The sequence below is a fragment of the Hyla sarda genome, chromosome 2 (assembly GCF_029499605.1).
Source record: "Hyla sarda isolate aHylSar1 chromosome 2, aHylSar1.hap1, whole genome shotgun sequence".
NCBI classification, from domain to species: Eukaryota; Metazoa; Chordata; class Amphibia; order Anura; family Hylidae; genus Hyla; species Hyla sarda.
Window position 1 is genome coordinate 514,654,440 of NC_079190.1, and position 16,687 is coordinate 514,671,126.

At 40.4% G+C, this 16,687-nt stretch overlaps 1 protein-coding gene across 6 annotated transcripts in view; it reads right to left on the reverse strand.

Moving 5' to 3' along the window:
* SPAG17 (sperm associated antigen 17) overlaps nucleotides 1–16,687 on the reverse strand; it is a 251,166-nt gene that overhangs the window by 44,557 nt on the left and 189,922 nt on the right. For all 6 annotated transcript variants that reach the window (XM_056559983.1, XM_056559982.1, XM_056559981.1 and 3 more), the window contains exon 13: nucleotides 12,905–13,055. In XM_056559983.1, the coding sequence (XP_056415958.1) occupies nucleotides 12,905–13,055 (151 nt within the window). The remainder of the gene's footprint in view (nucleotides 1–12,904; nucleotides 13,056–16,687) is intronic.

Genomic DNA, 16,687 nt, shown 5'->3' on the forward strand with positions numbered 1-16,687 from the left:
TGCACTACGGAGCGCTCTGTGGTTTTTTGTCTTTGTAAATGATGGAAATAAAATGTAACTTTTGGTGACATATTATAAGAATGTCTCATCTGTAATTTGATGCCTTTTGGAGATTTTTCCATCTTTCCTTGGCTTCTTTATGCACATTAATACAAATATTTACCTGGGGTGCCCAAACTTTTGATCCCCACTGTATATATCAGTACATAATATATCAGTATATATTATATCAGTACATTATATATCAGTATATATTATATCAGGACATTATATATCAGTATATATTATATCAGTACATTATATATCAGTATATATTATATCAGGACATTATATTTCAGGACATTATATATCAGTATATATTATATTTCAGTACATATTATATCAGTACATTATATATCAGTACATTATAGATCAGTATATATTATATATCAGGACATTATATATCAGTATATATTATATCAGGACATTATATATCAGTATATATTATATCAGTACATTATATATCAGTATATATTATATATCAGTATATATTATATCAGTACATTATATATCAGTATATATTATATCAGGACATTATATATCAGTATAAATTATATCAGGACATTATATATCAGTATATATTATATCAGTACATTATATATCAGTATATATTATATCAGTATATTATATATCAGTATATATTATATCAGTACATTATATATCAGTATATATTATATTTCAGTACATATTATATCAGTATATATTATATATCAGTATATATTATATCAGTATATATTATATATCAGTATATATTATATCAGTACATTATATATCAGTATATATTATATTTCAGTACATATTATATCAGTATATATTATATATCAGTATATATTATATCAGTACATTATATATCAGTATATATTATATATCAGTATATATTATATCAGTACATTATATATCAGTATATATTATATATCAGTACACAATATATCAGTATATATTATATTTCAGTACATATTATATCAGTATATATTATATATCAGTATATATTATATCAGTACATAATATATCAGTATATATTATATATCAGGACATATTATATCAGTAAATTATAGATCAGTACATACTATATCAGTATATATTATATTTCAGTACATATTATATCAGTATATATTATATATCAGTATATATTATATCAGTACATTATATATCAGTATATATTATATCAGTACATTATATATCAGTACATTATATATCAGTATATATTATATCAGTACATTATATATCAGTATATATTATATCAGTACATTATATATCAGTATATATTATATTTCAGTACATATTATATCAGTATATATTATATATCAGTAAATATTATATCAGTACATTATATATCACTATATATTATATCAGTACATTATATCAGTACATTATATATCAGTATATATTATATCAGTACATTATATATCAGTATATATTATATCAGGACATTATATATCAGTATATATTATATATCAGTACATTATATATCAGTACATTATATATCAGTATATATTATATCAGTATACATTATATATCAGTATATATTATATTTCAGTACATATTATATCAGTATATATTATATATCAGTATATATTATATCAGTACATTATATATCAGTATATATTATATCAGGACATTATATATCAGTATATATTATATCAGTACATTATATATCAGTATATATTATATATCAGGACATTATATATCAGTATATATTATATCAGTACATTATATATCAGTATATATTATATATCAGTATATATTATATCAGTACATTATATATCAGTATATATTATATATCAGTATATATTATATCAGTACATTATATATCAGTATATATTATATATCAGGACATTATATATCAGTATATATTATATCAGTACATTATATATCAGTATATATTATATATCAGTATATATTATATCAGTACATTATATATCAGTATATATTATATATCAGTATATATTATATCAGTACATTATATATCAGTATATATTATATATCAGTACATAATATATCAGTATATATTATATCAGGACATTATATATCAGTATTTATTATATCAGTACATTATATATCAGTATATATTATATCAGTACATTATATATCAGTATATATTATATCAGTACATTATATATCAGTATATATTATATATCAGTATATATTATATCAGTACATTATATATCAGTATATATTATATATCAGGACATTATATATCAGTATATATTATATCAGGACATTATATATCAGTACATATTATATAAGTACATTATAGATCAGTATATATTATATCAGGACATTATATATCAGTATATATTATATCAGGACATTATATATCAGTATATATTATAGATCAGTACATATTATATTAGTACATTATAGATCAGTATATATTATATCAGTACATTATATATCAGTATATATTATATCAGTACATTATATATCAGTATATATTATATCAGTACATTATATATCAGTATATATTATATCAGTACATTATATACCGTATATACTCGAGTATAAGCCGAGTTTTTCACCACGATTTTTCGTGCTGAAAACACCCCCCTCGGCTTATACTCGAGTGAACTCTCCACCCGCAGTGGTCTTCAACCTGCGGACCTCCAGAGGTTTCAAAACTACAACTCCCAGCAAGCCCGGGCAGCCATCGGCTGTCCGGGCTTGCTGGGAGTTGTATTTTTGAAACCTCTGGAGGTCCGCAGGTTGAAGACCACTGCAGCCTTCGACATCATCCAGCCCCCTCTCACCCCCTTTAGTTCTGTACAGTACTCACCTCCGCTCGGCGCTGGTCCGGTCCTGCAGGACTGTCCGGAGAGGAGGTGGTCCGGTGGGATAGTGGTTCCGGGCTGCTATCTTCACCGGGGAGGCCTCTTCTCCGCGCTTCCGGCCCGGCCCCAGAATAGTCACGTTGCCTTGACGACGACGCAGAGGTACGTTCATTACCAACGTACTTCTGCGTCATCGTCAAGGCAACGCCTCTATTCCGGGCCCAGAGCGCGGAGAAGAGGCCTCCCCAGTGAAGATAGCAGCCCGGAACCACTATCCCACCGGACCACCTCCTCACCGGACAGTCCTGCAGCACCGGACCAGCGCCGAGCGGAGGTGAGTACTATACAGAACTAAAGGGGATGAGAGGGGGCTGGATGATGTCGAAGGCTGCAGTGGTCTTCAACCTGCGGACCTCCAGAGGTTTCAAAAATACAACTCCCAGCAAGCCCGGACAGCCGATGGCTGCCCGGGCTTGCTGGGAGTTGTAGCTTTGAAACTTCTGGAGGTCCGCAGGTTGAAAACCACTGAGGGCGGATAGTTCACAAGAGGATGATGACAAGAGGATGATGACAAGGGGATGATGAAGGGGGGGTGGGGATGATGACAAGGGGATGATGAAGGGGGGGTGGGGATGATGACAAGGGGATGATGAAGGGGGGGTGGGGATGATGACAAGGGGATGATGAAGGGGGGGTGGGGATGATGACAAGGGGATGATGAAGGGGGGGGTGTGGGATGATTACAAGGGGATGATGAAGGGGGGTGGGGATGATGACAAGGGGATGATGAAGGGGGGGGGTGTGGGATGATGACAAGGGGATGATGACAGGTGATGATGATGAGGGTCTGGATGATGACAGGCGGTGATGATGATGAGGATGTTAATGACGGGGGTCGGGATGATGTATTTCCCACCCTAGGCTTATACTCGAGTCAATAACTTTTCCTGGGATTTTGGGTTGAAATTAGGGGCCTCGGCTTATACTCGGGTCGGCTTATACTCGAGTATATACGGTATCAGTATATATTATATCAGGAAATTATATATCAGTATAAATTATATCAGGACATTATATATCAGTATATATTATATATCAGTACATTATATATCAGTATATATTATATCAGGACATTATATATCAGTATATATTATATCAGTACATTATATACCGTATATACTCGAGTATAAGCCGAGTTTTTCAGCACGATTTTTCGTGCTGAAAACACCCCCCTCGGCTTATACTCGAGTGAACTCTCCACCCGCAGTGGTCTTCAACCTGCGGACCTCCAGAGGTTTCAAAACTACAACTCCCAGCAAGCCCGGGCAGCCATCGGCTGTCCGGGCTTGCTGGGAGTTGTATTTTTGAAACCTCTGGAGGTCCGCAGGTTGAAGACCACTGCAGCCTTCGACATCATCCAGCCCCCTCTCACCCCCTTTAGTTCTGTACAGTACTCACCTCCGCTCGGCGCTGGTCCGGTCCTGCAGGACTGTCCGGAGAGGAGGTGGTCCGGTGGGATAGTGGTTCCGGGCTGCTATCTTCACCGGGGAGGCCTCTTCTCCGCGCTTCCGGCCCGGCCCCAGAATAGTCACGTTGCCTTGACGACGACGCAGAGGTACGTTCATTACCAACGTACTTCTGCGTCATCGTCAAGGCAACGCCTCTATTCCGGGCCCAGAGCGCGGAGAAGAGGCCTCCCCAGTGAAGATAGCAGCCCGGAACCACTATCCCACCGGACCACCTCCTCACCGGACAGTCCTGCAGCACCGGACCAGCGCCGAGCGGAGGTGAGTACTATACAGAACTAAAGGGGATGAGAGGGGGCTGGATGATGTCGAAGGCTGCAGTGGTCTTCAACCTGCGGACCTCCAGAGGTTTCAAAAATACAACTCCCAGCAAGCCCGGACAGCCGATGGCTGCCCGGGCTTGCTGGGAGTTGTAGCTTTGAAACTTCTGGAGGTCCGCAGGTTGAAAACCACTGAGGGCGGATGATGACAAGAGGATGATGAAGGGGGGGTGGGGATGATGACAAGGGGATGATGAAGGGGGGGTGGGGATGATGACAAGGGGATGATGAAGGGGGGTGGGGATGATGACAAGGGGATGATGAAGGGGGGGTGGGGATGATTACAAGGGGATGATGAAGGGGGGGGTGTGGGATGATTACAAGGGGATGATGAAGGGGGGGGTGTGGGATGATTACAAGGGGATGATGAAGGGGGGGGTGTGGGATGATTACAAGGGGATGATGAAGGGGGGGGTGTGGGATGATTACAAGGGGATGATGAAGGGGGGGATGATTACAAGGGGATGATGAAGGGGGGGTGTGGGATGATGAAGGGGGGTGGGGATGATGACAAGGGGATAATGAAGGGGGGGTGGGGATGATGACAAGGGGATGATGAAGGGGGGGTGTGGGATGATTACAAGGGGATGATGAAGGGGGGTGGGGATGATGACAAGGGGATGATGAAGGGGGGGGTGTGGGATGATGACAGGTGATGATGATGAGGGTCTGGATGATGACAGGCGGTGATGATGATGAGGATGTTAATGACGGGGGTCGGGATGATGTATTTCCCACCCTAGGCTTATACTCGAGTCAATAACTTTTCCTGGGATTTTGGGTTGAAATTAGGGGCCTCGGCTTATACTCGGGTCGGCTTATACTCGAGTATATACGGTATCAGTATATATTATATCAGGAAATTATATATCAGTATAAATTATATCAGGACATTATATATCAGTATATATTATATATCAGTACATTATATATCAGTATATATTATATCAGGACATTATATATCAGTATATATTATATCAGTACATTATATATCAGTATATATTATATATCAGGACATTATATATCAGTATATATTATATCAGTACATCATATACCGTATATACTCGAGTATAAGCCGAGTTTTTCAGCACGATTTTTCGTGCTGAAAACACCCCCCCTCGGCTTATACTCGAGTGAACTCTCCACCCGCAGTGGTCTTCAACCTGCGGACCTCCAGAGGTTTCAAAACTACAACTCCCAGCAAGCCCGGGCAGCCATCGGCTGTCCGGGCTTGCTGGGAGTTGTAGTTTTGAAACCTCCGGAGGTCCGCAGGTTGAAGACCACTGCGGCCTTCGACATCATCAAGCACCCTCTCACCCCCCTTTAGTTCTGTACAGTACTCACCTCCGCTCGGCGCTGGTCCGGTGCTGCAGGACTGTCCGGAGAGGAGGTCGTCCGGTGGGATAGTGGTTCCGGGCTGCTATCTTCACCGGGGAGGCCTCTTCTAAGCGCTTCGGGCCCGGCCCCAGAATAGTCACGTTGCCTTGACGACGACGCAGAGGTACGTTCATTACCAACGTACTTCTGCGTCATCGTCAAGGCAACGCCTCTATTCCAGGCCCAGAGCGCGGAGAAGAGGCCTCCCCAGTGAAGATAGCAGCCCGGAACCACTATCCCACCGGACCACCTCCTCACCGTACAGTCCTGCAGCACCAGCGCCGAGCGGAGGTGAGTACTATACAGAACTAAAGGGGGTGAGAGGGGGCTGGATGATGTCGAAGGCTGCAGTGGTCTTCAACCTGCGGACCTCCGGAGGTTTCAAAACTACAACTCCCAGCAAGCCCGGACAGCCGATGGCTGCCCGGGCTTGCTGGGAGTTGTAGCTTTGAAACCTCTGGAGGTCCGCAGGTTGAAAACCACTGAGGGCGGATGATGACAAGAGGATGATGAAGGGGGGTGGGGATGATGACAAGGGGATGATGAAGGGGGGGGTGGGGATGATGACAAGGGGATGATGAAGGGGGGGTGGGGATGATGACAAGGGGATGATGAAGGGGGGGTGGGGATGATTACAAGGGGATGATGAAGGGGGGGGGTGGGATGATTACAAGGGGATGATGACAAGAGGATGATGAAGGGGGGGGGTGGGGATGATGACAAAGGGATGATGAAGGGGGGGTGGGGATGATGAAGGGGGGGTGTGGGATGATTACAAGGGGATGATGAAGGGGGGTGGGGATGATGACAAGGGGATGATGAAGGGGGGGGGTGTGGGATGATGACAAGGGGATGATGACAGGTGATGATGATGAGGGTCTGGATGATGACAGGCGGTGATGATGATGAGGATGTTAATGACGGGGGTCGGGATGATGTATTTCCCACCCTAGGCTTATACTCGAGTCAATAACTTTTCCTGGGATTTTGGGTTGAAATTAGGGGCCTCGGCTTATACTCGGGTCGGCTTATACTCGAGTATATACGGTATCAGTATATATTATATCAGGACATTATATATCAGTATAAATTATATCAGGACATTATATATCAGTATATATTATATATCAGTACATTATATATCAGTATATATTATATCAGTACATTATATATCAGTATATATTATATCAGGACATTATATATCAGTATATATTATATCAGTACATTATATATCAGTATATATTATATATCAGTACATTATATATCAGTATAAATTATATCAGGACATTATATATCAGTTTTTTATTATTTCAGGACATTATATATCAGTATATATTATATCAGTACATTATATATCAGTATATATTATATCAGGACATTATATATCAGTATATATTATATCAGTACATTATATATCAGTATATATTATATCAGTACATTATAGATCAGTATATATTATATCAGGACATTATATATCAGTATATATTATATCAGTACAATCTATATCAGTATAAATTATATCAGGACATTATATATCAGTACATATTATATATCAGTACATTTTATATCAGTACATTATATTTACCTGTGTTATATCAGTACAATATAGATCAGTATATATTATATCAGTACATTATATATCAGTATATATTATATCAGTACACTATAGATCACTATATATTATATCAGGACATTATATATCAGTACATATTATATCAGTACATTATATATCAGTATATATTATATATCAGTACATATTATAGATCAGTACATATTATAGATCAGTGCATTATAGATCAGTGCATTATAGATCAGTACATGATATATCAGGATATATTATATCAGTACATTATATATCAGTATATATTATATCAGGACATTATATATCAGTACATTATAGATCAGTATATGTTATATCAGTACATTATATATCAGTATATATTATATCAGGACATTATATATCAGTACATTATAGATCAGTATATACTAAATCAGTACATTATATATCAGTATATATTATATCAGTACATTATAGATCAGTATATACTATATCAGTACATTATAGATCAGTACATATTATATATCAGTACATTTTATATCAGTACAATATATTTACCTGTGTTATATCAGTACATTATAGATCAGTGCATTATAGATCAGTACATTATAGATCAGTGCATTATATATCAGTACATTATATATCAGTACATTATAGATCAGTACATTATATATGAGTACATATTATATATCAGTACAATATATTTACCTGTGTTATATCAGTACATTATAGATCAGTACATACTATATCAGTACATATTATATATCAGTAAAATATATTTACCTGTGTTATATCAGTACATTATAGATCAGTGCATTATAGATCAGTACATTATAGATCAGTACATACTATATCAGTACATATTATATATCAGTACATTATATATCAGTACATATTATATATCAGTACATTATATATCAGTATATATTATATCAGTACATACTATATCAGTACATTATAGATCAGTACATATTATATAGCAGTACATTTTATATCAGTACATTATATTTACCTGTGTTATATCAGTACATTATAGATCAGTACATTATAGATCAGTACATACTATATCAGTACATTATAGATCAGTACATTATATATCAGTACATTTTATATCAGTACATATTATATATCAGTACATTTTATATCAGTACATATTATATATCAGTACATTTTATATCAGTACATTATATTTACAAACAAAAAAAAGGAGAGGCTTGTGCTCGGGATGTGCCTAAAACGTAACTTTTACTTATAAAACTAAAACACAAAAATAGCAATCGTGTTATGGTGATGAGTGAATGAGATTGCGGTCTTACCAATAGTGGCCCTCAAACCGGGTTCTGCAGGGCCCAGTCAGCCCAGTGGTGCCGCACAAATAAGGTCAAATTGTAGATACTATTAGAATCACACAAAAAGTACCACCAACGTGTTTCTACTACCAGTATTTTTGATGGCGTCATCAGGGAGGTCCATACAAATAATACAAATAAGACCTACTGCCGCACTATAACAACATGGTGTATGTGACCGATAGGACCTGCAAACACGTTTAGTCTCTAAGCCATAAATGCTCAGGCTAAGACTAACACAGATTGTCCTGTGGGAGAAAAACACAACCCCAAATGGTCACTACTTAAAAATCACATGACAGTCATTTTCACATCCACCGGAAAGAAAAACAGAACATTCCCTTGTATTGTCCTGTGAAGAGAGCGGTGAAGAGCCGTACGATGACTGATCTATCTACCGGCAAGATGATGCTGTGGATGATGCACATCTTGCCTCACAGTGAAGACTACTGTAGTACTCCATCATCCATAGAATCATCTTGCCTCACAGTGAAGACTACTGTAGTACTCCATCATCCACAGCATCATCTTGCCTCACAGTGAAGACTACTGTAGTACTCCATCATCCATAGCATCATCTTGCCTCACAGTGAAGACTACTGTAGTACTCCATCATCCACAGCATCATCTTGCCTCACAGTGAAGTCTACTGTAGTACTCCATCATCCACAGCATCATCTTGCCTCACAGTGAAGACTACTGTAGTACTCCATCATCCATAGCATCATCTTGCCTCACAGTGAAGACTACTGTAGTACTCCATCATCCACAGCATCATCTTGCCTCACAGTGAAGTCTACTGTAGTACTCCATCATCCACAGCATCATCTTGCCTCACAGTGAAGTCTACTGTAGTACTCCATCATCCATAGCATCATCTTGCTTCACAATGAAGACTACTGTAGTACTCCATCATCCACAGCATCATCTTGCCTCACAGTGAAGACTACTGTAGTACTCCATCATCCACAGCATCATCTTGCCTCACAGTGAAGACTACTGTTGTACTCCATCATCCACAGCATCATCTTGCCTCACAGTGAAGACTACTGTTGTACTCCATCATCCACAGCATCATCTTGCCTCACAGTGAAGACTACTGTAGTGCTCCATCATCCACAGCATCATCTTGCCTCACAGTGAAGACTACTGTTGTACTCCATCATCCACAGCATCATCTTGCCACACAGTGAAGACTACTGTAGTACTCCATCATCCACAGCATCATCTTGCCTACACAGTGAAGACTACTGTAGTACTCCATCATCCACAGCATCATCTTGCCTCACAGTGAAGACTACTGTAGTACTCCATCATCCACAGCATCATCTTGTCTCACAGTGAAGACTACTGTAGTACTCCATCATCCACAGCATCATCTTGCCTCACAGTGAAGACTACTGTAGTACTCCATCATCCACAGCATCATCTTGCCTCACAGTGAAGACTACTGTAGTACTCCATCATCCACAGCATCATCTTGCCTCACAGTGAAGACTACTGTAGTACTCCATCATCCACAGCATCATCTTGCCTCACAGTGAAGTCTACTGTAGTACTCCATCATCCACAGCATCATCTTGTCTCACAGTGAAGACTACTGTAGTACTCCATCATCCACAGCATCATCTTGCCTCACAGTGAAGACTACTGTAGTACTCCATCATCCACAGCATCATCTTGCCTCACAGTGAAGACTACTGTAGTACTCCATCATCCACAGCATCATCTTGCCTCACAATGAAGACTACTGTAGTACTCCATCATCCACAGCATCATCTTGCCTCACAATGAAGACTACTGTAGTACTCCATCATCCACAGCATCATCTTGCCTCACAGTGTAGACTACTGTAGTACTCCATCATCCACAGCATCATCTTGCCTCACAGTGTAGACTACTGTAGTACTCCATCATCCACAGCATCATCTTGCCTCACAATGAAGACTACTGTAGTACTCCATCATCCACAGCATCATCTTGCCTCACAATGAAGACTACTGTAGTACTCCATCATCCACAGCATCATCTTGCCTCACAATGAAGACTACTGTAGTACTCCATCATCCACAGCATCATCTTGCCTCACAGTGAAGACTACTGTAGTACTCCATCATCCACAGCATCATCTTGCCTCACAGTGAAGACTACTGTAGTACTCCATCATCCACAGCATCATCTTGCCTCACAATGAAGACTACTGTAGTACTCCATCATCCATAGCATCATCTTGCCTCACAGTGAAGACTACTGTAGTACTCCATCATCCACAGCATCATCTTGCCTCACAGTGGAGATACTGTAGTACTCCATCATCCACAGCATCATCTTGCCTCACAGTGAAGTCTACTGTAGTACTCCATCATCCACAGCATCATCTTGCCTCACAGTGAAGACTACTGTAGTACTCCATCATCCACAGCATCATCTTGCCTCACAGTGAAGACTACTGTAGTACTCCATTATCCATAGCATCATCTTGCTTCACAGTGAAGACTACTGTTGTACTCCATCATCCACAGCATCATCTTGCCTCACAGTGAAGACTACTGTTGTACTCCATCATCCACAGCATCATCTTGCCTCACAGTGAAGACTACTGTAGTACTCCATCATCCACAGCATCATCTTGCCTCACAATGAAGACTACTGTAGTACTCCATCATCCATAGCATCATCTTGCCTCACAGTGAAGACTACTGTAGTACTCCATCATCCACAGCATCATCTTGCCTCACAGTGGAGATACTGTAGTACTCCATCATCCACAGCATCATCTTGCCTCACAGTGAAGTCTACTGTAGTACTCCATCATCCACAGCATCATCTTGCCTCACAGTGAAGACTACTGTAGTACTCCATCATCCACAGCATCATCTTGCCTCACAGTGAAGACTACTGTAGTACTCCATCATCCATAGCATCATCTTGCTTCACAGTGAAGACTACTGTTGTACTCCATCATCCACAGCATCATCTTGCCTCACAGTGAAGACTACTGTTGTACTCCATCATCCACAGCATCATCTTGCCTCACAGTGAAGACTACTGTAGTACTCCATCATCCACAGCATCATCTTGCCTCACAATGAAGACTACTGTAGTACTCCATCATCCATAGCATCATCTTGCCTCACAGTGAAGACTACTGTAGTACTCCATCATCCACAGCATCATCTTGCCTCACAGTGGAGACTACTGTAGTACTCCATCATCCACAGCATCATCTTGCCTCACAGTGAAGTCTACTGTAGTACTCCATCATCCACAGCATCATCTTGCCTCACAGTGAAGACTACTGTAGTACTCCATCATTCATAGCATCATCTTGCCGGTAGATAGATCAGTCATCGTACGGCTCTTCACCGATCTGTTTTTATTTCCGGTGGATGTGAAAATGACCGTCATGTGATTTTTAAGTAGTGACCATTTGGGGTTGTGGACGTCATTATTATACAATCTGTGATAGTCTTAGCCTGAGCATTTATGGCTTAGAGACTAAACGTGTTTGCAGGTCCTATCGGTCACATCCGCCATGTTGTTATAGTGCGGCAGTAGGTCTTATTTGTATTATCTGTATGTACCTCCCTGATGACGCCATCATAAATACTGGTAGTAGAAACACGTTGGTGGTACTTTTTGTGTGATTCTAATATCATATACAATTTGACCTTATTTGTGTGGCACCACTGGGCTGGCTGGGCCCTGCAGAACCCGGTTTGAGGGCCACTATTGGTAAGACCGCATTCTCATTCACTCATCACCATAACACGATTGCTATTTTTGTGTTATAGTTTTAGGCACATCCGAGCACAAGCCTCTCCTTTTATCATTTATGATTTATGCTGGATGTTCAATGTGATTGGACCCTGGTGGTTTATGTAGGACCATAAATCCCTATACAGTACTACGTCTCTCGTTAGTACATTCTATTTACCCCTGTTATTTATCAGTATATGGTACTTACCCGTGTTGCAGTAGTGCATGAGCTCGTGGATGTGGCCCAGTCTCCGGGAGTTCATCTCAGGATTGAGCTGGTGAAAGGTGAGGAGCTGCAGAACCGGGAGCCTGCGCAGCATCAACTCCTCTACATCAACTGGATGGATGAGAGCAGGGACCTGACCGAATATACAGGGAGAACATACAATTCATATACAAACACTATAGACTATATACAGTCCTGTCCCCCAATCACTATAGACTATATACAGTCCTGTCCCCCGATCACTATAGACTATATACAGCCCTGTCCCCGATCACTATATACTATATACAGTCCTGTCCCCCGATCACTATAGACTATATACAGTCCTGTCCCCTGATCACTATAGACTATATACAGTCCTGTCCCCTGATCACTATAGACTATATACAGTCCTGTCCCCCAATCACTATAGACTATATACAGTCCTGTCCCCCGATCACTATAGACTATATACAGTCCTGTCCCCTGATCACTATAGACTATATACAGTCCTGTCCCCTGATCACTATAGACTATATACAGTCCTGTCCCCCAATCACTATAGACTATATACAGTCCTGTCCCCCGATCACTATAGACTATATACAGTCCTGTCCCCGATCACTATATACTATATACAGTCCTGTCCCCCGATCACTATAGACTATATACAGTCCTGTCCCCCGATCACTATAGACTATATACAGTCCTGTCCCCGATCACTATATACTATATACAGTCCTGTCCCCCGATCACTATAGACTATATACAGTCCTGTCCCCCGATCACTATAGACTATATACAGTCCTGTCCCCGATCACTATATACTATATACAGTCCTGTCCCCCGATCACTATAGACTATATACAGTCCTGTCCCCCGATCACTATAGACTATATACAGTCCTGTCCCCCGATCACTATAGACTATATACAGTCCTGTCCCCCGATCACTATAGACTATATACAGTCCTGTCCCCCGACCACTATAGACTATATACAGTCCTGTCCCCCGATCACTATAGACTATATACAGTCCTGTCCCCCGATCACTATAGACTATATACAGTCCTGTCCCCCGATCACTATATACTATATACAGTCCTGTCCCCCGATCACTATAGACTATATACAGTCCTGTCCCCCGATCACTATATACTATATACAGTCCTGTCCCCGATCACTATATACTATATACAGTCCTGTCCCCCGATCATTATATACTATATACAGTCCTGTCCCAAAATCACTATAGACTATATACAGTCCTGTCCCCCGATCACTATAGACTATATACAGTCCTGTCCCCCGATCACTATAGACTATATACAGTCCTGTCCCCGATCACTATATACTATATACAGTCCTGTCCCCCGATCACTATAGACTATATACAGTCCTGTCCCCCAATCACTATAGACTATATACAGTCCTGTCCCCCGATCACTATATACTATATACAGTCCTGTCCCCCGATCACTATAGACTATATACAGTCCTGTCCCCCGATCACTATAGACTATATACAGTCCTGTCCCCTGATCACTATAGACTATATACAGTCCTGTCCCCCGATCACTATAGACTATATACAGTCCTGTACCCCGATCACTATAGACTATATACAGTCCTGTCCCCGATCACTATATACTATATACAGTCCTGTACCCCGATCACTATAGACTATATACAGTCCTGTCCCCGATCACTATAGACTATATACAGTCCTGTCCCCCGATCACTATAGACTATATACAGTCCTGTCCCCCAATCACTATAGACTATATACAGTCCTGTCCCCCGATCACTATAGACTATATACAGTCCTGTCCCCGATCACTATATACTATATACAGTCCTGTCCCCCGATCACTATAGACTATATACAGTCCTGTCCCCTGATTACTATAGACTATATACAGTCCTGTCCCCTGATCACTATAGACTATATACAGTCCTGTCCCCGATCACTATAGACTATATACAGTCCTGTCCCCTGATCACTATAGACTATATACAGTCCTGTACCCTGATCACTATAGACTATATACAGTCCTGTCCCCGATCACTATATACTATATACAGTCCTGTCCCCCGATCACTATAGACTATATACAGTCCTGTCCCCCGATCACTATAGACTATATACAGTCCTGTCCCAAAATCACTATAGACTATATACAGTCCTGTCCCCCAATCACTATAGACTATATACAGTCCTGCCCCCCGATCACTATAGACTATATACAGTCCTGTCCCCCGATCACTATAGACTATATACAGTCCTGTCCCCTGATCACTATAGACTATATACAGTCCTGTCCATGATCACTATATACTATATACAGTCCTGTCCCCCGATCACTATAGACTATATACAGTCCTGTCCCCCGATCACTATATACTATATACAGTCCTGTCCCCTGATCACTATAGACTATATACAGTCCTGTCCCCTGATCACTATAGACTATATACAGTCCTGTCCCCAGATCACTATAGACTATATACAGTCCTGTCCCCCGATCACTATAGACTATATACAGTCCTGTCCCAAAATCACTATAGACTATATACAGTCCTGTCCCAAAATCACTATAGACTATATACAGTCCTGTACCCTGATCACTATATACTATATACAGTCCTGTCCCCCAATCACTATATACTATATACAGTCCTGTCCCAAAATCACTATATACTATATACAGTCCTGTCCCAAAATCACTATATACTATATACAGTCCTGTCCCAAAATCACTATATACTATATACAGTCCTGTCCCAAAATCACTATAGACTATATACAGTCCTGTACCCTGATCACTATATACTATATACAGTCCTGTCCCCCAATCACTATAGACTATATACAGTCCTGTCCCCCAATCACTATAGACTATATACAGTCCTGTCCCAAAATCACTATAGACTATATACAGTCCTGTCCCAAAATCACTATAGACTATATACAGTCCTGTCCCCGATCACTATAGACTATATACAGTCCTGTCCCCTGATCACTATAGACTATATACAATCCTGTCCCCCTGATCACTATAGACTATATACAGTCCTGTCCCCCCGATCACTATAGATGTACGGTCCTGTCCCCTGATCACTATAGATGTACGGTCCTGTCCCCTGATCACTATAGATGTACGGTCCTGTCCCCTGATCACTATAGATGTACGGTCCTGTACTCTGATCACTATAGATGTACGGTCCTGTCCCCTGATCACTATAGATGTACGGTCCTGTACCCCGATCACTATAGATGTACGGTCCTGTCCCCTGATCCCTATAGATGTACGGTCCTGTACCCCGATCACTATAGATGTACGGTCCTGTCCCCCGATCACTATAGATGTACGGTCCTGTCCCCTGATCACTATAGATGTACGGTCCTGTCCCCTGATCACTATAGATGTACGGTCCTGTCCCCTGATCACTATAGATGTACGGTCCTGTCCCCTGATCACTATAGATGTACGGTCCTGTCCCCTGATCACTATAGATGTACGGTCCTGTCCCCTGATCACTATAGATGTACGGTCCAGTACTCTGATCACTATAGATGTACAGTCCTGTCCCCTGATCACTATAGATGTACGGTCCTGTACCCCGATCACTATAGATGTACGGTCCTGTCCCCTGATCACTATAGATGTACGGTCCTGTACCCCGATCACTATAGATGTACGGTCCTGTCCCCCGATCACTATAGATGTACGGTCCTGTCCCCCGATCACTATAGATGTACGGTCCTGTCCCCTGATCACTATAG